Raw genomic sequence first — 26145 nt, 5'->3', positions numbered from 1 at the left:
AATTAGAATATCCTTGCAATTTATTTTTCAATCTTTAATTTACAGGTGACCTGGCAATCTAGGTTTAGAAAAAATAATAATATTTGAAATTTTTCTTGCTTATACTGATGATGAACAGTTCTGTCATATATGGATGGGGGGAAAATGCAAATATTGCTACCAATCCTAACGCATAGAAAGATATTGCTGCCACTCTGCTTAAGAAAATCTATAAGAATACATATATACAAATATATAGGTGCTGTATATCTACACCTACACACACTGAAAATAAAGGAACATAAAAGTAAAAGTCAAAACAACTGCTTGGCCCCTCTTCAGTCTTGAGATATTACACGTTTATACTGCAGTTCTTCTATGACACACTTTTAGCTTGTACAAAAGACACAGATCTTCCATATGCCATGCTTCAACGTATGACAGAGAGGTGCTGTACAAAACTAATTTTTATCTTGATGACATTTCAGTTATTAGAACATTTCCTTCTAATTAACTTTCAAAGTACTGTCATCTATTCAAAACAAACAGAATGTTTTTCTTCAGGGTATCAGGAGCTTGATAATATATCTAACAAGACTCTGTCGGGCTGCTGCTCCAGTGACTACACTGGCTCATTTCTGGGACCAATTCAAGGCGCTAACCAGTATATTTCAGGAGCCCTCTACTTCCACATATAAAAGTCCATCTACTAAGATCACCTGAGGGGGCCCGGTTCTATTTGCTGTTGTTAGTAGAAGGAAGAGGGGTGGCAGCAAGAAGTAGGGGCTTTTCTGTGGTGGTACTGCAGCTAGAGAACACCATCCCTTTTGAGTTAAGAACAGCTCCCTCATTAGAGGTATTCTGGCAGGAACTGAAGACATTTGTATTTCAGTTAGTGTTTTTCAGGGTTGGGAACTTGCCTTGCAAAGACTCGACTTGAAGTTGTAAAAACACGTTCTGTGACTTGTATCAACTGGAGTCATGGACATTACTGACTCGGATGCAACCTGCAACTTGAGGTCAATGACACAGGAAGAGTCATGACTTGAATTAACCTGAGTGATGATTCATGTTTTGTGCGTGTTTGCTTACTTTTTCCCATTGCTTCCGTGTGGCTTCGTGCTACAGACCTTGTGGGGGGATCCAAAAGCCAGCATTCAGACCGGCAGTAGCAGCAGATATGGTGGGAGGAGGGTAGGTTGGTTCGGAAGCAGGGGTGGATGGGAGGAAGGAGGCTGAAGTTTTTTTTGGGGGGGGGGTGTTGGCTGCATGAGGCTGGGGGGAGGAACAAGAAGAAGGTGGAGGCAGCCAGGGAACAGGGGAGGGAGCTTTTGACCATCTAGGAATGGTCAATTGGATGGATGGCCTAATTTTTTTCTGGGTGAGGGAGGGAAGAAGAAAGAGTCCGATGGAGAGGGTTCTTGCAATAGGAACAAAAGGTTGAATAGAGAGATATAAGCCTAGGGATGGGGAAGGTGGGGAAAGCAAGGGAAGCATTTCCTTGCAATAGGAGAGAAATCCCTTCACCTTTCTCCTTACTCTGCTGCTCTCCTGCATATTCCTTCTAGGCCTTACTTGAAAACTCAGTCAAACAGATACACCAGCACCTCTGTTTTTTTCTGTGGAGTCACACCTGACTCTTGCTGCTACTCGTCTCTCATAATGACTCAGACTTGAGTCAGAAATGACCCTATAAGCAGCTTGGCCTGAGTCAAAATGGCCACCAGTTATGACTTGTGAGTACAGTTTAGTCAGGGGGTTGGCGATTTGTGAATTGACTCATGACTCTGGTGCAGTGACTCCAGTACATCCCTGTCATTTTTGGGTGGGTGAGGAAGTGGCAAAGTGGGGGGGGGGGGCAAGCTGATGCTGGCTTTATTATTTTATTTTGGTTTTAATGCCATTTTCACTGTCTTATGTTGGAGGTTCACTCATAGTAGATTAATCTATTGCTAATTTACATTCAGCCCTATGATACTATGGTGCTTGAAGGGAGGTGCACACTAATGTGTTTGAAATTGTATTGATTAATTGTTATGTTTTATTATTATTGCTGGTTTACTGATTGTGAATTTTGTTAGCCACCCTGAGCTTTGGAAAGGCTATATATAAATGTTTTAAATAAATAAATTTTAAATATCTTCAGGCCTGGGACACTGACACAAAGCCATGCTACAGTCATATGCTTCGGGGCTACCAGTGCAAATAACCAGAGGCCCTGAATGTACAACAGAGACTCCTCCAGAGTAGGAGCAATTTGGGATGGGGGGCAGGGCTGGTTCAGGGTAGGATCTAGGAGACAGCAGTGTACACTGAGTGAGAATTTGGCCCCTTCTCATGTCACACTGGTGCTGCTGCAGCACATCTCAATCCTATATGCCAAAGGTAACAACAGAAGCCCCAGATTACATGAACTACTCCAATGCTGCCCCAAGAGAAGTGGTACTAGTGTGGAAAAGACTGCAACACGGGCTCTTCTAATATTAACCAGAACTAATGTTACCTTCATAGTGCAGGCAGGAATAACACTTCAGTGAGAACAAAGCATGAGAAGAGGTACTAAGGATACCCTACAGTGTTTTCAAGACAATGGTCTAAATCTTTCCATTAAATTCAAGGGTGCCTAGAATCCATCCAAAATATCAGCTGACCTTTCGGCCTCTTAATCCTGTAAGATTTTCTGTGAACTGGATCCACCTTATGGTAGAAGAGTTAATAAATTTGGCAGTATTACTTACTGATGTATAAAGGAACCCTTCTCCATTTAAGGCTATATACAAGCCTGTTTTTACACCCTGGATAGCGACAACTCGAAGTCCCACTGGTATAAGGTTGAACAATGCTGTAAAAAACAAACACAAAGATCTGTCACATATAAGCAAAGAAAAATGCATAAATGATTTTGCTGACTTAAAAACACAAATTAAGGTGTGTGTGCGCACCTTAATTATATCTCTGCCCCCCTTTCTCAAACCTACCCAACATATATGTATATGTATATTTTATAGATGTAGATAGACCAGCAGTATTTCCTATGAAATAACAGAGATTGACATCCCTGTGCAGTGCCCTACCTGTGGAAATATTTTAAGAATGCAGCCAGAATACAGCAAATTAGACTGTTATTAGATACTAGAAATCAAATTTCTATACTACAGATGGCTTAAACACTAGTATCAAAAGTTGCTGCAGGCTGGCAATCACAGCCCGATCCTCCACTGGCCTAGCACCACTGCTGAGTGTTATAAATGTTCTGTAAGGGAGTAAATAGCAGGTGTGGGGAGGCCTGCATCACCCCAATCAATGCCACAGTTGGATCCCCAGTTACTGGCAGAGACCAGATAAGGGACTAACGTCCTCTTACTCGGAGACCTCCAGCCTGATCAAATGCAGCACAGGATGCACTGGTAGCTGTCTGGATAGGATTGGGCTCTTAGTTGGTCAAATCCTAACCAACTTTCCAGCAATGGTGTAGCCATGCCAATAAGGTGTGTGCTGCATCCTGTTGTGGGAGGGTAATTATGGAGGCCTCCACAAGGTAAGGGAATGTTTGTTCCATTGCTTCAGGGCTGCATTGCAGCTGCACTGGTACTGGAAATTTGGATAGGTTTGGGTCCTCTACCAAAACAGTACCCTTTTCAACCATTTCTAAGGTTAGCTTTGTCAAGTATAAAAACATCTAATGTTACAAACCATGTTATTGCAAACTAGAAAAACTTAACCCTTTCCTCCTGAATTCTTCCTCATAAACCTACCTAACCCTTACAGCAATAAGGGTTCACAGTAACTGAGACAGAGCAGTCAGCTTTGACTCAACATTGGTGCACAAAAGTAACTGCTTTAAATTGTTCCCCATGACAACAGTTTCCATGATTCCCAACATGGTCAGGGGCCAGGTAATGACCTGCTGTTGTCAGACAACCCTTTTGTGATGTGTGTGTGATGTGTAACATGCTTGTATGCATATGAATATGGCATTTGGTGCCTGCCCAGAGAGCACGACCAACAACAGTGCTTCGACTTCTGATTTTGACTGAAGAGAAGAGGCCTCAGATCCCACAGGCCTCAAAGAAGGATATGCTTTGATTCATCAGAGCACTCATATAGCCAGCCTCCACTCTAGCTGGCTGGCTTGGTTGTCTTTCTTTCGTTTCTTGGAAAATTGCACGAATGGCTGTGCCTTGCTTGCCCAGCACATGCAAAGCCATATGCAGCAACTGTTACCCTGCACATGCCCGATCTCGTCTGATCTCGGAAGCTAAGCAGGGTCAGGCCTGGTTAGTACTTGGATGGGAGACCGCTTGGGAATACCAGGTGCTGTAGGCTTATACCATAGTCTTTCGAGACTGAAGGTTGCCAACCAACCAAAGCCATGAACAAAAGCCACATCTTAGGAGCTTTCTGACTTGAAGTAAACAGAAAGACAAAAGGGGGGTCTCTAACCACAGCTGACTTCACCAACTTCATGGCTAAATTCAAGCAAGGAGTCTATGTTAATGGCCCCAACCTCCAGAGCAAGCCGAAAGTTTGTTGCTGCACTCTTGGTAGGGCGAATAACTACAGAAACACCCATTGAGGGCTGGGGATCAAGGGCCATCACAAAAGAAGTTTCCTTAATTTCATCCCACAAAAGATCCCATACAATCTTATGGAATGTAAGGTATAAAAAGCTGGGTCACAGGCCTCCTTATGTATGCCATCCCTTTGCCTTTCTTTCTGCTTTGCTACTGCTCTGTTTCTGTAGCTGACCCACCGATGCTATGTGAAGCACCCTCATTCTCTCCATGAACCACTGTGACAAGCCAGCACCCAGGACTAATAACCAACAGCTCTCTTTCCTTTGCAGACTTTTCTTCCCTGCTTCGCTTCTCTAAGTGCAACAGAAAAACTGCTGCTGCAGTACCCACTGAGCAGGCACTCCTTCTGAGTAAAACTGAGAGACTCCTGTTCCATGACCCAATTATTATCCCCACAATAAAAGTTCTTTGTTGCACCTTCTCCCCTACCTCCCTCTCTCTTATATGGCAGCTGATTCAGTTGTGCCATGGGCCACTACACTTGGTTTCTAAATATGTAATAGATTCCCCCATGTTCACATGTTATGTGTGTTCTGAAAATCACAACTGGTACACACACCTTTGTCCATGTAAAGTTATCCAGTCCTTGCCATCTGCCTTGCTCTCTGGCTTCATTGACACCAACTGATTAGTGAGAACAAGAGACCAGGCTTTTTTGCATGGCAGTGTTGTGAGTTTGAAATTCACTCCCTGGGGAGACACAACAAATCTTTCCTGCTTTTACATGGGCACTTAAGAGCCATCTTTCCTACCCAGACTTTTAGGTAATGTGTATATGGTTTTATCACCTGGCAGTTTTTAAGGGAGAACTTTCCATCAAATTGTTATGCTTGATCTTCTGTTGAATGTCAATGTCATTCTATAATGATATGCTTGTATTGTTCTTATTTTGCTTTTATACATTGTTGATTTATTGCTGGGTTGAATATTTTATTTCATTTACATCAGGGTTCTCACAAAATGTGGGTTGCAATCCCAAGTGGGGTCATAAACAGTTTGGAAGAGAGTCACAAAGCAATGAAAAACTAGGCTTGATCACTGGAACTTCCAGAGAGGGCTAGAAAGACCCCTGTCTGAAACCCCAGACAGTTTCTGATGCAGCCTAAGTATAGGCAGTACTGAGCTAGAAGAACCAATTGCTTTACTCCACCAGTTCTCGAAGTGTGGGTTGAAATTAGCTGTAATATGGATTAGAGGTCACATACATGTATATGCATAGCTAGGGGGAACAAAATGGTAAGTACTGAAGGTGCCACAACACGCTGTGTAAGAGGTTACCCAAATGGTCTCTCCTGACTAAGGAATTGATGAAGATCAGAAGGGATTGTGAAGAGCGCCAGAAGGATCTCTCCAAACAGGCAGCAAAATGGCAGATGTGCTTCAATGTGTATGTGTATTGTGTATTGGCAACCTTCAGTCTCGAAAGACTATGGTATCGCGCTCTGAAAGGTGGTTCTGGCACAGCGTCTAGTGTGGCTGAAAAGGCCAATCCGGGAGTGACAATCCCTTCCACACCGGGAGCAAGTGCAGTCTGTCCCTGGTCTGTCTCCCTGGCTATGGGCCTTCCTTCTTTCCCTCTTAGCCTCAGACTGTTGGCAAAGTGTCTCTTCAAACTGGGAAAGGCCATGCTGCACAGCCTGCCTCCAAGCAGGCTGCTCAGAGGCCAGGGTTTCCCACTTGTTGAGGTCCATCCCTAAGGCCTTCAGATCCCTCTTGCAGATGTCCTTGTATCGCAGCTGTGGTCTACCTGTAGGGCGCTTTCCTTGCACGAGTTCTCCATAGAGGAGATCCTTTGGGATCCGGCCATCATCCATTCTCACGACATGACCAAGCCAACGCAGGCGTCTCTGTTTCAGCAGTGAATACATGCTAGGGATTCCAGCACGTTCCAGGACTGTGTTGTTTGGAACTTTGTCCTGCCAGGTGATGCCGAGGATGCGTCGGAGGCAGCGCATGTGGAAAGCGCTCAGTTTCCTCTCCTGTTGTGGGCGAAGAGTCCATGACTCGCTGCAGTACAGAAGTGTACTCAGGATGCAAGCTCTGTAGACCTGGATCTTGGTATGTTCCGTCAGCTTCTTGTTGGACCAGACTCTCTTTGTGAGTCTGGAAAACGTGGTAGCTGCTTTACCGATGCGCCTGTTTAGCTCGGCATCGAGAGAATGAGTGTCGGAGATCGTTGAGCCAAGGTACACAAAGGTACACAAAGTCATGGACAACCTCCAGTTCATGCTCAGAGATTGTAATGCAGGGAGGTGAGTCCACATCCTGAACCATGACCTGTGTTTTCTTCAGGCTGATTGTCAGTCCAAAATCTTGGCAGGCCTTACTAAAACGATCCATGAGCTGCTGGAGATCTTTGGCAGAGTGGGTAGTGACAGCTGCATCGTCGGCAAAGAGGAAGTCACGCAGACATTTCAGCTGGACTTTGGATTTTGCTCTCAGTCTGGAGAGGTTGAAGAGCTTTCCGTCTGATCTGGTCCGGAGATAGATGCCTTCTGTTGCAGTTCCAAAGGCCTGATTCAGCAGGACAGCGAAGAAAATCCCAAACAAGGTTGGTGCAAGAACACAGCCCTGCTTCACTCCGCTTCGGATGTCAAAAGGGTCTGATGTGGAGCCATCGAAGACAACAGTGCCCTTCATGTCCTTGTGGAAAGATCTGATGATGCTGAGGAGCCTGGGTGGACATCCAATCTTGGGGAGAATCTTGAAGAGGCCGTCTCTGCTGACCAGGTCGAAAGCCTTTGTGAGATCTATGAAGGCTATAAAGAGTGGCTGTCGTTGTTCCCTGCATTTCTCCTGCAGTTGTCTAAGGGAGAATACCATATCAGTGGTGGACCTGTTGGCTCGGAATCCACACTGCGATTCTGGATAGACGCTCTCTGCAAGTACCTGGAGCCTCTTTAGTACAACTCGGGCAAACAGCTTTCCTACAACGCTAAAGAAGCAGTGGGCTTCTTCACTGCTGCCACACATTGTGTTGACACTCTCATCAAGCTGTCCACCAGCACCTCAAGATCTTTTTCCTGAGCTGTCATGGATAGCTCAGAACCTATTAGCCTTTATGTAAAGTTTTGTTTTGCCCCAATGTGCATTACTTTACACTTACCTACATTGAAGCTAAGGAGAGAGATGCCGCGGTAGTTGTTGCAGTCACCCCTGTCACCTTTGTTCTTGTACAGCGTGATGATGTTTGCATCCCTCATGTCTTGAGGTACTCCACCTTCTCTCCAGCAGAGACAGAGGATTTCATGCAGCTCACTGACAGGGGTGACTGCAACAACTACTGGGCTGGGGCACCTTCCTTATAAGGAAAGGTTACAGCGTTTGGGACTCTTCAGCCTAGAAAAGAGGTGCCTGAGGGGGAACATGATTGAGACATACAAAATTATGCATGGGAAGGATAGAGTAGATAGAGAGATGCTCTTTACCCTCTCACACAACATTAGAACCAGGGGACATCCACTAAAATTGAGTGTTCGGAGAGTTAGGACAGACAAAAGAAAACATTTCTTTACCCAGCATATAATTAGTCTGTGGAACTCCTTCTTGCAGGAGGTGGTGATGGCATCTAGCCTAGATACCTTTAAAAGGGGATTGGACAGATTTCTGGAGGAAAACTCCATCATAAGTTACAAGCCATGATGGTATGTACAGTCTAGCTAGTCGCTCATTATGAGGGCCAGGTAGAAATTTTTTTCTGTCATCCAAACTGGCCATGGATGGCAGTTTTTTTGCCTACCCCAGACTGGCAAGGGAGGGATGGTGTGTTCAGTAGGTTTCATGCATTAAAAATTGGTCACGTGTTTAATGAAGTGACCCAAGTTAAACCCAAGTGCAGTTTAGTGTCTTTGTTGGGGTGTGTGTGAGGGTAAACAGAATGCCAGATACAGGGGAGTAGCAGTGAGATGCAAGTATCTTGTGGTCTTCTATGCTCCCTGAGGCAGGAAGCTGGACTAGATGAGTCCTGGGCCTGATCCAGCAGGGCTTTTCTTAAAGGTCCCTCCCAACTGCTGTCGGAGCCCTTCTGGGCAGTGATGGCAACACACAGACACTTGCTGAACCAAACAGTGTCGCCATCACTGCCCGGAATGGATCAGACAGTGGGTGGGAGGGGCCACTTACACAGCATGTTGTGACTACTACAGTATTTACTGTTTTGCCCACCCTCTAGTTACACTATGCAATGATATGAAGAAAATATCATGATCTGCCTGGCAAACCATTACACACCAGCAATGTTCGGTGTGGGGGTGGAAGGTGAGGCAGCGATGTCTCACCAGGATTCTTTGAAAAACGACACCATCACTGCCAAAGCTGTGAGTGCACGAACACAACCCATACACTCTGAGCAGCTGGAACGCATGGATTGTAAGTTTTTGTGATCATAGTTGTGGTGGAGGCACTTTCAAAGAACTCAAGTGGAGTGGTTCTCACACCACACGTAACTGCTGCACACCAACAGCTTGCTGAATGGCAATAACCACCATTGCTAAGAACTAAACTGGGCACTGCATTGTAGAATCAAATATCTACCTGGGGCATTTGGTGGGCCGCTGTGAGATACAGGAAGCTGGACTAGATGGGCCTATGGCCTGATCCAGTGGGGCTGTTCTTATGTTCTTATGTACCTTGAGTAATGAGTACTGTATATTCTGGCCTAGGACACACAAAGGCAGAATTATATAGCCAACACAACATGCAGTTTTCTCAATAGGCTGCTTACAAATTTGTGTTGGGAGAAGCTATCTAAAGAGAATGAGACCTTGATAGCTCAACCACCACAAAGTCAATGTTTGAAAATGTACAATTTGCTCATTATTGATCATCATGAGAGTTGGGCATGACTCAAGTCAGGCCTAGGAGGGAAAGAGAGGAAAGCTATGATAAAAATCCTAAGCACTCTTACTAGGTAATAAGTTCCACTAAAATCAATGAGATTTACTTCTGAGTAAACCTCCTTTGGATTGTATTATATGCTAGAACAGTAATTTATGGAGGAAAGTAGATTCTGTTAATTTTATGAGGGCTAGAAGACATTAAGAAAGGACTTTCAATGGTAGTTTAAGAACAGGCATTACAAGGTTCTCTGCACTAATTAGAGTTTTGAAGTTGATATGGAATGACGTGGATTGCAGAACTTCTGCAAGTAAATAGTATTAACTGTTAGCCTTGCATCTGTGCCAGAATTGCACATTTTTCTGTAACAATGGATTGCATTTCACATGAGTAACACTAAGTTGAGGGTAGAATCATGCAAGTACTGTCTCTAATGCATTCCTAAACAGCTTAGTAAAATATAAAATGTTCTGGTTAAGATTTGACTCCTACATACTCATGAGCTGTTCATGACTAATTTGTGTATCAGTGGTGGAGTCACTTTGTGGCAAGAGGACCATGACGTGCTGAATTTTGTCAGAGGATGCAATACATCCTCTCCCTTGTTTCATTTAGGTTGCCAGGCAATGCAGCCATATTGGAATTTTGTTGTATCACCGGAAGAAGTACACAGTCATGACAATACTTGAAAATCTTTCCCCTTTTTGCCCATTTTTTACCTGGTTAAGACACTTCTAACAACTCAGAGGTTTCTTTGATGCCTTAGCATCCTGAATGGGCTGCTGAGTCATCCAGATGCAGTAGCCATTATCCTTTGTTACTGTCTGATCATCTTCAACTTCCCCAACTATGTGATAAACAAAGAACCTTGAGCCAGCTAATTGCACTGTGAAGCCCATCTGATTTTCTAGAGTGGAAAACTAAAGGACACAAGTGCAGTAATGTAGTTAGAGTCATGCAAAACGGTAAGTATTGCAGGCTCCCAAACATTCTAAAAGTGTGAGTGGTAGGACCAGGACTCTGGAACAGTGTGAATAAGTATGTAGTGATCTACACACCGTTTCTAACTCCCTCCCCACACCAATGCAGCCGCGCCACTGGCGCGCACAAAGCAACATCCTATAGGAAGAGCAGTCCCAAAGGTCTCCTCCAGGTAAGGGAACATTTGTTCCCTTGCCCAAGGTAAACCACTGCTGCCATGATGGGTCTACTTGGACCCGCTTCAGTGATTTTGCTGGCACTTCCAAATGGACCCAGGAAGGTAGAATCTCAGCAGCACTGCTGTTAAAGATACTGTCCTCTTCTTGGTATTGGCACATCCCCCTCCCCACTCCATTACATCTACTGCACACCCCACACAGTGACTTAACAGTGCTAGGGCTTCTTTGCAGACTGCTGGTACATGGCAACAGCCATTTGGTGCTTGCAGTGGCCTAGCTATGCAGAATGGTGGGTCACCTTTAGTGACTGCTGTAAAGTGCAAGTTCCAGTGGTGCAGCAGGCAAATAGGATTGGGCCCTTAGTTGCATCACAGTTTTGTGAAACAGGGAGTACCAAGGAGGTGGCTTCTAAGTATTGTGCCCATTTGGCCCTCCATTTTTCTTTAAACCATAAAAAAGCCTGTCTTGAGAATACTATTGTTCTTATTCTATTCATTTTTCATGCACCCTCCTTCACATGTATTCACATAGTTTAAAAAAAAAAATCTAGGCAGTCATTCCAGAAGTCCAAAAGAAATACATTAGCGTATGTGCTGCCTTTTGAAGAAGTCCCCTTTACAACACAGAGCGCATCATATAAGGAGCTTTGATGGAGAATAGGGAATAAGAGGGGTTACCATTTGGGAATCGGACCACTGTCAGGCCTTTAATCTTGATGCATCCTTAGCTAGAACTGGGAGAACACTTGCATTCAGTGGCAAACAAGACACAGTTGGATAGCTCTCCACTGCTTGACTAAGAGACTGATGCTAAGGAAGTTGCAGTGCAGGCTTCATGTGTGCAAGATTCTACTTGCACTTCAGTAGCTGCAACAGGGAACGGAACTGGGAAGCTCACCTATTTATGAAAAGCAAGATGCTTCTCTAATAGTACATATGAAAAGAAATCGTTTAAAAAAGAATAAAAGCAAGTGGCAGTCTTCAACTTCGGACTAAGCTATAAGAATGCATGGCTCTTCCAGGGCCAAGAAGCTGCTCAAACCATGGCAAGATGATCTCTAAGGTCCCCCCAACTCTAGTATTATTTGATTCTAAGTTTGCTTCCACAGCTCCTCACGCTAGACTTTTTCCATATTTCAGTGTATTGTCATCAGAAATGTATTGTGTTACAAACCATCAAATAAGTTGCCAAGCAATGGCATTATTACCAAGTTAGCAATTATTCTAGATAAGCTTGAAACCAACCAATCTAACAGGATACAAAGCTCCTGTCTCCAGTAGAATGGTTATTTTCCTGAATTCATATGTTATTTCTCATTCACAGATAAGAAAGAGAAAAGATTCCTTTAAGACATTTACCTGCATTTCAATTTGTGAATGTAACTGGGGAAAAAACCTTTCACCAAAATGCACACCAGTAAACAAAAATCACAGAAAATAACAATGCCTGCATGTACATCTTGGAATAGTGACATATTCAATGTATCTGTGAGGGGAACATTTTCCTAGAACAATCACTTACTAGAATTACTGCTGTCATCCTTGGTTCCATCGAGACTTCCATCAGGGTGCATTTGCAAGTAGTAGCCTTGCCTGCAATATAACCTGGTCACTATACCCTTGAGCTGGGGATCTGAAAGACAAACATATTTTGTCACTAGCCTCAAAGCAATTTCATTAAATATTCCTATGTCTCTCATATTGGGAATGAAATCTATTGTCAGAGCACAGCCACCCTAGATGCCTACTTATAAATAATATAGAGAGTAAAACAAAACCCTAGTATGTTACCAGAGGTTCAGTAGCTATGCTCTTCCCAAATAATCAGAAACAGATTAGGATGATATTTTTATCACGAGGAGTTACTGATGACCAGCTTCTTAATGATTCCAAGTCCCAAATGACCCTTAAAAGACGTCTCTAATGTACTTTAATACTCAAGCCTACTTCTCCACCATTTGTATCACAGTGAGTTGATTAGAGCTTCAAATAAATAACAGAAAATATTATATGCTTATAGCACAACCCTATGCCTGTCTACTCAAAAGTACTCCTAGGAAAGTATCTACAGGATTGCAGCATTATCTCTGAATAGACATGCATAAAATTATCCTGTTGGTCTGTTTTTACACTTTTTTTTTAATTTTGGGCACAAAATTTTAGTTCTTGTACATTTTGTTTGTACCCACATTTTGTTTGTGTTGTGGAAGTGGAGTGCGATCACTCCACTTTCACTTTCTGCGGGCTGGGGAGACCTGCAGATGCTCACGCAGGGTTCCCCACAGCCCCAGGACGCTGCTGCAGAGACTGGTGAGTACATCCCAGTCTCTGCAGCCCCCTGAGCTGCCTTCCCCCTGCCCCCGCTGCCTCCCCCCTCCCCTGTAAGCACTTACTGCGGTTTTCAAACTCCCAGAGAGTTTGAAAACCACAGCCTTATTTTAATCTTTTTCTTTAAATTCTGCACAGGGTCCACGCTTTCTTTTTTTACAGCCCAATCGTAAGCTGCACAGGTGCAGCCAGCCCACATGGCCTGCACTGCATCCAGTGCAGCTCAGGAGGTGGCTGGAAGTTTCCTCAGGGTAAGGGAATATAATTCCCCTTACCTGGGGTAAAGCCCCAGCCACCCCAAGGGATTCCTCAGATCTGTGCCAGCTATATCAATGGCGCAAATCTGGGAAGCCCCATGTAGGGCTGCCTGGCCTGGGACGGGGCTTGGATACAGCATGTGTCGCCACCGCTGATCCCATCCCTCCCAGGCCTAATCCTGCCCTTGTTCCACCCTCCCCTATCCAAAAATGCCCCCTCCCCACCTCCACCATGCGTTCCCATCACCCTCTCACCACCCTTTTGAGAACAAAACGGCTAGTTGAGAACAAAACGGCTAGTATTATAATGCCGTTGTACAAATCGATGGTAAGGCCACACCTGGAGTATTGTGTCCAGTTCTGGTCGCCGCATCTCAAAAAAGACATAGTGGAAATGGAAAAGGTGCAAAAGAGAGCGACTAAGATGATTACGGGGCTGGGGCGCCTTCCTTATGAGGAAAGGCTACGGCGTTTGGGCCTCTTCAGCCTAGAAAAGAGACGCTTGAAGGGGGACATGATTGAGACATACAAAATTATGCAGGGAATGGACAGAGTGGATAGGGAGATGCTCTTTACACTCTCACATAATACCAGAACCAGGGGACATCCACTAAAATTGAGTGTTGGGCAGGTTAGGACAGACAAAAGAAAATATTTCTTTACTCAGCGCTTGGTCGGTCTGTGGAACTCCTTGCCACAGGATGTGGTGCTGGCGTCTAGCCTAGACGCCTTTAAAAGGGGATTGGACAAGTTTCTGGAGGAAAAATCCATTATGGGGTACAAGCCATGATGTGTATGCGCAACCTCCTGATTTTAGAAATGGGCTATGTCAGAATGCCAATGCAAGGGAGGGCACCAGGATGAGGTCTCTTGTTATCTGGTGTGCTCCCTGGGGCATTTGGTGGGCCGCTGTGAGATACAGGAAGCTGGACTAGATGGGCCTATGGCCTGATCCAGTGGGGCTGTTCTTATGTTCTTATGTTCTCTCCCAGCACCCGTGCTGCCCACACAGTCTCACCTGTGCTAGCAGGCACAGGGATGGGATGCAGTGGTGCTGAGCCAGTGCTGGTCATGCAGGCCCAGTCAGCTCTCACATAGCCGCAATTGTGTCTTATGGTATGTTTGTGACACTCTGAGCCAGTGTGGGGGATGGCTGCACCAGCTCATGAGCGCCTTAGGGTTGTGCTGTTAAAGTTCTTCCAACATATGTGATTCTTTTGCGATGGACATGGCAACCTAGTCTCAACTGTCAAATTGTAATGCTTTACAGGAACATAATTTCAGTAACCTTAGCAATTCTAAATATAACAGAAATTCTAAATATAATACAGAAATATTAAGTATAGAAATACTTAAAGCCGACATTTAAATTGCTACAAGAATCATTTATTAAACAAGGGCAGAAAGAGAAAAATACTATGCTTCACTGAGATATGATTCATTCATTACAAGGTCTTATTGGAATGCACATATTGGGAGTCAATGCTGAATTGAGAAATACCTCAATTCCACATGCAAATTGAGTGGATCATTCACTTAGGATTCAATCCTTCCTCCCTCCCCCACTGGTGTAGCCACACCAAAAATTGGTGGTGGGGGGACTGGGAGGCTTCAGAGACAAAAGGGGATTTAAATCCCCTTGCACCTCTGTAACTCCTGCTCCGCAAAGGGCTTCCTCGAACCAGAGCTAGCCACTAGCACAAGTCCCAAGGAATGAAAGGGGCGGGGATGCTGCAGGAAAGAGGGTTAGGATCCAGCATGCGCCATCACTACTGGATCCACTCCCTCCTATGTTTAGGCTATGCCAGCTTGGGTTTGCCAAAATGGTTCATTTGCACGTGAACAGTAGATTTGAATTCTGTAGAGCTCTTAGAAGTCAAATACCCGTTCAAACATAAGCTCAGTCGCTGCCTTAGGAAAGTCATCATGTCCCTGTCGAGTTCAACTCCCACTTAAAATATTGTCTTCTGTAGTGGTGTGCTACCAGAGGAAAAACTGTAATCTTTAGGAGTCAGTGATCCTTCACAGTATCCAGGAAGTTTCATGGCTGAATACAGATTTGAACCTCATTCTTCCTGGTCTAACTCCAATACCTGAATCACTACTCCATCCTGGATCTGCTTTGCATATAAGTGTATAACCCCCAAAAGAAGACAAACATCTTTGGATTTTACCCAGACGACGAGGAACTGTACAGGCCTGCCCTAGAACCTGCCCCACTGAAGTCCTTCCATTGTTGTCAGGAATCCCCAGTATATTGCAGGGATGTTGTTTTAAAGTTTTATTTTGCCAATGCATTACCTCTACATGGAACACTTATTTTACCTAATGCACTTACATTTATATTTGCTTTTACAGTACTTACAACTTCTTTTGTATAGCAAAAAAAAATATTCTTTTCAATACACATTGTTCTGGTTCTCTTTGGCTACCTTTAGAACCTGGCTGAACCAGGCTCTGATCTTAAGACATCAGAGGACATTACAGGACTGTTGTGAGGGTACATAAGTGTTTTAATCCACTTAGAACATAAGAACATAAGAACATAAGAACAGCCCCACTGGATCAGGCCATAGGCCCATCTAGTCCAGCTTCCTGTATCTCACAGCGGCCCACCAAATGCCCCAGGGAGCACACCAGATAACAAGAGACCTCATCCTGGTGCTCTCCCCTACATCTGGCATTCTGACTTAACCCATTCCTAAAATCAGGAGGTTGCGCATACACATCATGGCTTGTACCCCATAATGGATTTTTCCTCCAGAAACTTGTCCAATCCCCTTTTAAAGGCGTCTAGGCTAGACGCCAGCACCACATCCTGTGGCAAGGAGTTCCACAGACCGACCACACGCTGAGTAAAGAAATATTTTCTTTTGTCTGTCCTAACCCGCCCAACACTCAATTTTAGTGGATGTCCCCTGGTTCTGGTATTATGTGAGAGTGTAAAGAGCATCTCTCTATCCACTCTGTCCATCCCCTGCATAATTTTGTATGTCTCAATCATGTCCCCCCTCAAGCGTCTCTTTTCTAGGCTGAAGAGGCCCAAACGCCGTAGCCTTTCCTCATAAGGAAGGTGCCCCAGCCCCGTAATCATCTTAGTCGCTCTCTTTTGCACCTTTTCCATTTCCACTATGTCTTTTTTGAGATGCGGCGACCAGAACTGGACACAATACTCCAGGTGTGGCCTTACCATCGATTTGTACAACGGCATTATAATACTAACCGTTTTGTTCTCAATACCCTTCCTAATGATCCCAAGCATAGAATTGGCCTTCTTTACTGCCGCCGCACATTGGGTCGACACTTTCATCGACCTGTCCACCACCACCCCAAGATCTCTCTCCTGATCTGTCACAGACAGCTCAGAACCCATCAGCCTATATCTAAAGTTTTGATTTTTTGCCCCAATGTGAAAAGCCACAGAAAGTATTGGAGGCACTATTTTCCCCTCCATTCAATAAAATATACCTAGCAAAATAAACAGCAATCTTTTTGCCCCTTCAAATTATCTCAGTGCTGTACCATGCTAAATGTTTTGTTCAATCCAATACTCTGCTTTTCAGTCCCATAAAATAAGTATTGGTTAACCAAACAACAGGACATGAAGAGTGTTATTTGTAATGCATTGAATGTAATCCTTGGAAGGTTGTGCTGTTTCAGACATTGATCTGTAGCAAAAGAGTTGTCCGATCTTTTGGACAGAATACGAACTGGTAAAAGATGGGTCTTATTTCCTAGCTTCAGGTAAGTCATCCAAGTTTATTGTCTCTGCAAAATTATCAACTGGCGCATAATCCAGCTGGCTCTTCCCACAAGGTGCCACATCATACACAACAACCTAAGGGCAATAGTATTGTTGAGCTGCTAGTGTCAGGGCAGATCTCTCTCTCTCTCTCTCTCTCTCTCCCCCCCCCCTGTTTTTCTGATTATGCTAATTTCCTTCAAATACCCACTAGCTTTTCTGAATCTTGCTAAAGATCAAGAAGAAATTTTTCTCCAAGAACGAAGAACTAAGGGCTCATCTTATTGAGAGAGGGGTAAGACGCATACATCTCAACAAATAATTCCAAGCAAGGAATTATAAAAGAGAGCTTTCTCTAGCTAACTGGACTATTTTGTCACAGATTAAAGGCAGCTCCAATAAAAAAACTGGGGATTATTTTGATTTATAAGGTGTGAAAATGTCTAATAGCACAATCCTATGCAAATTTATTCAGGAGTAAATCCTACTGTACTCAGTGGGGCTTACTCCTAGGAACACGTGCATTAGGATTTGAGCCTGAATCTTGCGCTCAGCACAGCATGGCCTAAAAGGGCTTGTTTTCTACCATTTCACCTATCTGCATATATAATGTTTATGTTTATGTTGTTACTGTGTGCTTGTCAGCAGTAATAACAAGGAACATGCAAAGTCAGTAAGAATTTTGACTACCTAATCCTGTGGGAGGCTTTACTGCTGGAACTAGAGTTCCAACACTGGAACACACTTTATGGTGTTGCAAAAGTTATATTGATAAAGCATGCTGTCACATGCTTCTCAGCTGCTATCGGAGGTGGTGAGTGGCTTCCTGCGTATGGCAGTGGCTGGGAGAGGCTCCTGGTGCTTTGGCAGCGTGGTGGTTTTGTGGGCAGGGAGCATTTGTGGGCAGCAGACTAATTTTTATAAATGCAATGTTTTCAATGGCAAAATATATATTAGATTATGTAGAAAACCATCCAAAATTAAAGTGCAAATGTTGAACTTCTTCCTCATTGCTATAACTAAAACTATCAATGTGTTGTGCTTGTAAATTGGAAATCTGACATGACCAATCTCTCAGGAACAGTCAGTATCATTTTTTTCCCTTGCTGCTCACTTGAGAATCAAATATCTTGTACTTTTCCATCAAGGACATTGTCAGCAAACAGCTTCAAACCTCCATCAACCATGGAAGTCTGATTCCAAAACTGTCATGCATGAAGAAGCCCTCTATGCAAATGAAATCATGCAACTTATTTTAATTTAGTCACATCCAGAAAGTACAGAAACACAGCAGAGTGACAGAGTCATTTGTCAACCTGCTTATAATATGCACAAAATCTAGCCAATCTGCATTAGTATGATTACTAACTCAGAAACATCAGTACATTTTTGTAGATTACAAACCATGCCTAACAACAGGGACTGAAAATAGAAAAGACGGTATCATAATACAAAAGAGCTAATATCTGCCTAAGAAAAAGTAATCCAGTTGTTCACTCTTTTTATATAAGATGACTGTCATTTCCTATATGCCATTCATCTTTGTGCCAGATTCCCATGAATCAAGGTTTTATCCCAAAGCTTCAGGTGAGGGAGGTTCATTGCTGTGAAAACCTGCAGGTTTGAGCACATTGGCACAGTTTTTCATCAGGTAATTCTACCTATATGAGGGGCTGATGTAATTCATTTAGCTTTAGACTTTCAGAAGTCCCTGTAGAATTTTAATTTGCACAGTACCTGGAAAAATTCCACAAACTATAAAGTATTCTAGATTACAAGTGAGCAACTCAGTAGGGAAAGGACAGCAGCCTCATTTGCAATGCTAAATAGAAAATGTTGAATCACCATCAATTTTATATTGTTATGTACAGGAAGCTTCTTCTATAACACAGAGTGGCAGGGTTCCTTAACTTCATTTACTCCTTGCCAGAATGCATAAAAGCACATGAGATGAAGTGGTATATCTTTTCTGGTTAGATATGCAAAAGCATCACTCCAAAAAGCTGCTGGCATATTCACAGAATGTAGTACACTGTGTGTGGTCCTATTTCTTGTTAATATGTCAATTGCACTAAATATGGAAAGAAACCAGTCACTTTACTAGTAAGAATTTACTTATATTGAAGGCAGAAACAGGACCTGCATATATATGGAAAAAAACTGCATGGTCAACTTTCTGGCAAAGAAGAAACTTCTACACGCTTCCAAATGGATTAATCAGGATTTTGCAATATATGTCACACACAAGAATTATAGGGCAAATAAGGTCAACATTTGTTTTTGATTTAAGATCTCTGCCAAAATGCAAGGCTTTCCCAGTCTGTCTTACAGCACATTTTGGCAATGTACACCTACCCTTCTTCATCTCCTGCTGCTAGCACTATGTGTAAAGCAATCAATTAAAAACAAATTATAAAGCCTTGCCAAGTACAGATAAAAGGATTGTACTACATTTTCACTAAAACACTGAAAGAAAAATGAGTGATTTAAGCACAGGAGGGTGCTTATTTGCACAGTGAAAATGTAAATGACACCTGCGTGTTTTTTTTTTAGCATGACTATTGTCTTACCAACAGGAAGGATTTTCACTTCATTAAATAATACTTTCCAAAATTAGTCAATTTCCATAAAATAAAAGGATGCTATATTGTTTCTGTTAAACTTATTCTATGACTTGCAATCACCTTAAGAATGATACACCCTGCTCACGGCTGCTCTTTGTATGCAGTACACATGCCTGTTGATTAAACCATGAGGGACACCGAGAGACCTCATGCAAAGGAAAGCTGATAAAGATACATATATAGTTAACAGTCTTGCAGATTTGAGACAGAGATCCAATCGTTCTATTACTGTTAACTGCTTATCTGTGTATTTATTGAAATATTTAAATATTTATTCCCACTCACTACATGGAAGCTCAAAACAGCTAACACATAATATATTTTATAAAATTATTGTATAGATTATAATAACAAAATAGAACAAATATTATAACTGAAAACAGACCAAAAACTAATGAATCACAGCAAAACAAAATATTCAACAGCAAGAATCTTCAAGAGTCACGCAAGTCATAAACCTCTGGGCATCTAAGGGCGCAATCCTAACTCCTTATGTCAGTGCTTTCCAGCACTGGCATAGCGATACCAATGGGACATGTGCTGCATCCTGCAGTTGGGTGTCACTCACAGAGTCCTCCTCAAAGTAAGGGAATGTTTGTTCCCTGACCTCAGAGCTGCATTGCCCTTATGTCAGTGCTGGAAAGTGGGTTAGGATTGAGCCCTAAGGGTCCAATCCTATCCTCCCTCCCCACTGATGCAGCCATACCAGAAAAGGTTTATGGTGGACGGGGGGGGGGGTGCAATTCAGAAGACTAGGGAGAGGTAGGGGAAAATATAATCACCAGTGGATCTCCTCAAACCAACACCAGCTCTTTAGCTAATGAAAGTCTGAGGAGAGAAAGGTGGTGTGTCAGGAGTCGAAGAAGGAAATAGCATCAGATGCGAGTCGCTTGTCCCAGGCGTCACTCCCTCCCATTCCCAACATGCCTCCCACCCTCCACTGTTCTGCCCCATTCTGCTCCCACCCTATTCTACCCGTGCCAACTCATTGTTGTCAGTGTGCACTGTTCCATCCTCCATTGTGCATTTGTTATCATGGCCAGGGCCTCCTTTTCCAGGAACAGAACAGTTGGTGCACCAGCCTAAGCAGAGCAAATGCATTCCTGCATTCCTGAGAACAGCACAGTCACCTGCTAGTCACCCAGTAATAAACCTAGCACTCCCAAGCTGTAAATCTGATTCTCAGAGGGAGTGTAAACAAACTGCACACCCATCCTAGTAGTCCTACTGATCAGAAAAACCTCTCTTTTGTCTGGATTAAGTTTCAGCTTGTTAACTTACACCCAGTCCATTACTGATCCCAGTCACTGCTTCAGCACCTCAACAACTTCTCTCACTTGCTATGAACAATGAAAACAGAAGATCTCCAGTTTGTTTCAAGTTCCCCTCTTCTGCTACGGCCTATAAAGAAAAGTAAGTAAAGAATCTCCAGGTCATCCCCTGAAATGGATAAGCCCCCCCCCCCCCGTTAAACCTCCTATTATTACTTGCATATGCTTGAATCAAACACTGAAATGAGCACCTGTAGGCCGGGACAGAGCCTAACACAATACCACTATCTCGCCTACAAGGATTCTTTTTCTATGCTTGTTTTTTCTAAAAATGACTAGAGCCAAACAGAAATCCTCTGCATTCACACTTGCCCAGTTTTCTATAAGTAGAGACAATTATGTATGGGGGGGAGGAGGAGGCAAGCGTGTGAGCTGCATGTCAAGGGGTTCTGGATTATGGTAGCATAAAGGCTTCATTTAAGTGTAAATTAGTATTTGTTTTAATTGTTAAAGTAAATAATTACTATGTACTCTTGATCAGAAGCTGCATGAACTACAAAACAGGAACCTTGATTAAAATCAAAGATAGAAAGCAGTCTTTTTTCCCTCCTGACTGAAATCATGATTCAAATGACTGATTAAAATTAACTTGATTCAAATCAGTCCTGTTTTTGGGTTTCTCATGCTATTATTTCATGGCTGTTAGAACCAGTCATGTGGATAGGACAGATATTGAGGGGCAGCCCAATCCTGAGCTGCCAGGTGCGGGGGCTGTAGCGGCGCTGAAAATGGATGCATCCAGCAGCTCCAGGCAGCCGCTGCTTCCTCCTTGGGAGAAGGGGACTTTCATCCCCTTCCCCTGCATAAGGCAAGTAGCCCCACAATGGAGCTACTCAATTTTACAACCACCCAAAGGTCAGCGTAGCAGTCTCTGTGCCAGATGGGCAACCTGACACGGAGGGTCAGGATTTGATGGAGTAAAGCTCCAGTCCCAGCTCCCTCTCGCCCTGCTCTTCCCCTGGCACGCCGCCTCGCCGCCTGCCTCCCCCTGCCCCAGAATGCCTCCTACTCGTCTCCCCCCAACACCCCCACCTACCTCTCCACTACCCAGTGGTCTGCGTGACTGCCAAGCGGCAGAGCTCTGGTGCTCCACCTGCGCTAGGGCCTGCAAACATGCCTTACAGCACATTTGTAACAGCGCGTGCTGGCAGTAAGCTGGCACACACTCTAGGACTGGGCCCTTAGTCAGCAGCTTTGGTTTCAAGAGATTTCTTAACAATCTCCTAGAGGCTCAATCTGGAGCCCGCAGTATCTGGATCAGTTCTGGTATATTTAGAAGATTTAGAGTCTAGTCATGAGCTTGGTGCACGAGCTTACCACTGTCGCAAACGTGCTGTAAAGCACATATGTGAGGGTTCGCGCCGGCCAGGCACCAAAGCTTGTGCACCGCAAGCTTGTGCTGGGCCAGCGCTGGCACTGGACCTGTGTTCTGCTGCCCAGTGGTCACTCGGACTGCCTGGCAACAGAGGGGTGAGTGGGAGTGTGGGAGGAGTCAGGGGCATTCTGGGGTGTGGGGGTGGGGGAAGGCAGGCAGAGGGCAGGGAGGAGCCAGGGTGGGAGAGGACAGGACTGTGGAGTTTGGCTCCACCTGATTCAGAGCCCTGCTTTGGACCACGTGGTTGACACAGGACTCTTTGGTTCTGTGCCAATTCAACAGCCACCACAGAATAAAGTAGCCCCATTGCAGGGCTACTTCCCTTACTCGGGGGAAGGGGATGAAAGTCTCCTCCTCCCAAGGTGGTGGTGGTGGTGGCTGCCTAGGGCAAGTTGGATGCTACGGCCACCATTTTGGCACCGCAGCAGCCCCACGTGCCAGGTAGCTCAGGATTGAGCTGCCCATTAATTAAATACACCACTTTTCAATAATATTTCTAAGGTAGTTCACATAAAATATCTAGAAAAGTAATCCAATTACCAGTAGTGTAGTAATGAAGGGCAGGGGGCAGTCTGCCCTGAGTGCCAGTCATAATGGGGTGCTAATGCAGCCCCTCTCTGTTTTTACTTGCTGCTAGGTTCTATTATATTCATACACAGTAGTAAAATATACAGGGCTGCCCATGTCACTTGCCTGTTGGTCCTTCTTTCACTGAAGGAAGGACCAGCTGGTTAGTGATACAGACAGCCTCTCTCCCTTTCTGCTGGCTGCTAGGATGAAAGAATAGCTTAAAATTGAGGAGAGGGTGTTAAAAAAATCATCTGACCCAGGTGTCAAATTCATTAGCTATACCACTGCCAATTACTCTAGATTAATTTTGTCGTGAGTGTTGATAGGTCCAAATATCACTACCTTACCTTCACTTCACTGAATTGCAGTGAACTAATGACAATTATTAGATCTGCTGTGCATATCAGAAGTTAGCTTGTTGGCTTCTTATAGCTTTGAATTCTAACTAGAGCAAGTACTGTCAGAGTGAGTCAGAGGTTAACCAAACTAAATTCCCAATCACAGAAAAATATTCAAGGAAAACTGACATTTGCTATACTACTTCAACCAAGGAATGAATTAATCTTTGGAAATACATCCTCTTTCTAACATATTTGAAGCTATTGTTGGATATTTAAGACCTGTTTTCCCCCCTCTATAATCTCATCTCCTTTGAGGAGATTTCAAAAAGCCTAGTACCATGTAGATTATTGAACATCCAAGGCTCAATTTAGAATTATTGTCAGAAAAGCTAGGGCTGAAGGAATATTAGGTGATGTTACAATGCTGTACACCAAGCAAAAATTACAAATTTGTACAAATTATTGTACAAATTATTGTGTACAGATTATTAATGAAAATATGAAATGATTTTAAGAACCCAACCCTATTGTTCCGCCCCACTGATGCAACACTACCAAAATGGCTATCACCAGTTCCTGCGGGGGGGGGGGGGGTAAGCTTCCAGGCGTGGGGGGGGGTCTAGTTGGATCTGCACTACCTAAATAGCTGGCGCAGGTCTGTGTGGACCCACACCACGGGATCAGTGCCAGGAAGGGGATTAGGATTTAGCAGCCACCACTGCCGCCAAATCTGCCTTCTTTCTAGATCCAATCTGCCCACCCCCACTCCCACTGCTGTGCTGTTCCTCCCTCCCTCACCCATTCCACCCTCACCCACCCCCTCCCACTTCTCTGCCAACTTACCTCCATGGTCCTTTTCGCACTGCTCCAGAGCACATGGGAAGGCTTCAGCCTTCCCACTGATGCTCCAGCAGTGTGCAGCTACACACACTGCTGGAACACCTTTTACAACTGCTTTATAACAGTCAGTACCAATGGAAGAGAAGTGCCAGTAGTGGTGGGCAGGGCCTAGGAGAGGGGGGTAAAGGGGGTAATTTGTACCCAGGCCCAGGGTCAAAAGGGGGGCCCAGGAGCCAAAGGAAGGGGCCCAAAAATTTCCTAGGATCTGACATTTTCCTATCTACTCAGACTTGTTGCCCATACAAGATGCTGGGGACACTAGCATGACTGGGGATGTTGGGGACACTACTGGTGCCACATGGGTGGATAGACCTGGGCTCCAAAGACTTTTCCAGCTGTCTCCACCCTCCCCTCATCCTGCTTTGCCTATCCCTGCCCCTATTCTGCACACCCATCACCCCCTTTGAAAGGGGCCCAAAAGAAACTTTGTACACCCTGATAAAATTCTTCTCAGAGGCCCTGATGGTGGGTGAGTATAGTATCAGGCTGTAAATAGAGTTATGAAATGGTCTAGAATTAGCCACCAAAAGGAGATTCCTCCTTTTGGATTCCTAGTTCCAAGAATTGTTCAATAGTGGATTGAAAAGGTTGCTTTTAACATCAATAATAAAGGCTAATCCCTTAGGGATCATGTGTAGAAGATCCTGCTTCAGTGTAAAGAGTTGAATTAGATGATTGCCAACTCCATACAAATCTTACAGTTCTATGATTTTATAACTGTATTCCAATATTACATCCTTCACTGTTAGTATCCTTTTAAAAAGAACATGCACAATAAAATAAGAATGGGATGACCTTTTCAAAAGGAAAGGCTGAACACAAAGAGAATACCCAGTCTGCATAGATTAAGAGTATTATAAACGGAAATATTTTAATAATATTCCTGTGGGTTGCAGCATTATAATGCTTTCCTACAAGGAAAGGAAAGAAAATCTATAGTCTCAAAGAAGACAGAGTGGGTGGAGAAAATCCACACCAGTTACAGAGAAAATTATGTAGCCAAAAGGATAAGGTACAAGGAACAATTTCTGTTGGTATAAGCAGGGCCTAGGAGAGGGGGATAAAAGGAGTAATTTGTACCCGAGCCCAGGGTCAGAAAGGGGGCCCAGGAGCCAAAGGAGGGGGACCAGAAGGTTCCTGGGATCTTAGGTTTTCCTATCTCACCCGAATTCACTGCCTGAGCATGAGGCTAGGGGCACAACTGTGGGGATGCAGTGGCAACTGCTGCTGCAAGCCATATACTCCAGGCCCAGGAAAGCATCCATGACCCTTCTTAACACAGTGTCATATCTGGGAGGAACTGGCCTGCTACAGTTGCTCTTTGGCTTGTGGATCCGATAACCATGAAGGAGTGTATAGGAGCTCAGGGACACCACTGCTGGCCTACAGCTGCTGCATAAGTTCATTTTGGTGCACACAGCACACTGTCCATTCTACTATGAGCCCAAACACAAAGATGCAAATTTTCTGCTATGATTTTCTATATTTCAAAGATTTTAAAAAGAGTGTGTTTGCTTTACCATATTACTATATTGAGCTGCCAAAGCTGCATGGTGGGGTAGACCTGGGCTGCACATCAAAAAGCCTGGTAGACCTGGGCTCCAAAGACAATTCTGGCTGTCAGCAACCTCCGCCTGCCCTATTTTGCCCGACCCCATTGCCCCCTCCCCCTTTGGGAAGGGGCTCCAAAGGAAACTTTGTACCCCCTGATAAAATTCCTCTCAAAGGCCCTGCGCATAAGAGATGGGACAGTAGAACACTCCTATCCTCTACCCAATGTCCAGCTCCAAACTTCCACTCATGCCAGACTGCAATACACCTCCAGGATTCCTTTTCTTCAACCCAAAATACTGCTTTTTATAGCCCCAGGAAAAGCCATCAGGATTCTGAAAGAAGATAAATCACCTTGAACAGTGTTATTAATAGGGAATTGAGTGTGTGTGTGGATGAGAGAGAGATGGACATACATGCAACACACATGGAGAGAAAGAGAGAGAGAGAGAGAGAGAGAGAGAGAGAATACTGTGAAGTAGAAATACCATATGTCAATGCAAACAACTGTTCAGTATTTAGGTTGAACTCAGCCATATAGTCTGCAGAGGACTAAAAGTTCTAAATTTCTGGTT

The 26145-nt window shown here is 44.1% G+C and overlaps 1 protein-coding gene and 1 pseudogene across 2 annotated transcripts in view; one reads left to right on the top strand and one right to left on the bottom strand.

Moving 5' to 3' along the window:
- LOC136644437 (fibroblast growth factor 14) overlaps positions 1 to 26145 on the bottom strand; it is a 153153-nt gene that overhangs the window by 75451 nt on the left and 51557 nt on the right. For both annotated transcript variants that reach the window (XM_066620327.1, XM_066620326.1), the window contains exons 2-3: positions 12074 to 12184; positions 2718 to 2821 (exon numbers count right to left, since the gene is read on the bottom strand). In XM_066620327.1, the coding sequence (XP_066476424.1) occupies positions 2718 to 2821; positions 12074 to 12125 (156 nt within the window). In that variant the 5' untranslated portion in view covers positions 12126 to 12184. The remainder of the gene's footprint in view (positions 1 to 2717; positions 2822 to 12073; positions 12185 to 26145) is intronic.
- Positions 4186 to 4305, top strand: LOC136646403 (5S ribosomal RNA; annotated as a pseudogene).

Source organism: Tiliqua scincoides, chromosome 3 (genome assembly GCF_035046505.1).
Source record: "Tiliqua scincoides isolate rTilSci1 chromosome 3, rTilSci1.hap2, whole genome shotgun sequence".
Classification (NCBI taxonomy): domain Eukaryota; kingdom Metazoa; phylum Chordata; class Lepidosauria; order Squamata; family Scincidae; genus Tiliqua; species Tiliqua scincoides.
Note: the sequence above shows the minus strand (reverse complement) of the source record. Positions and strands in the feature narration are given on the sequence as shown.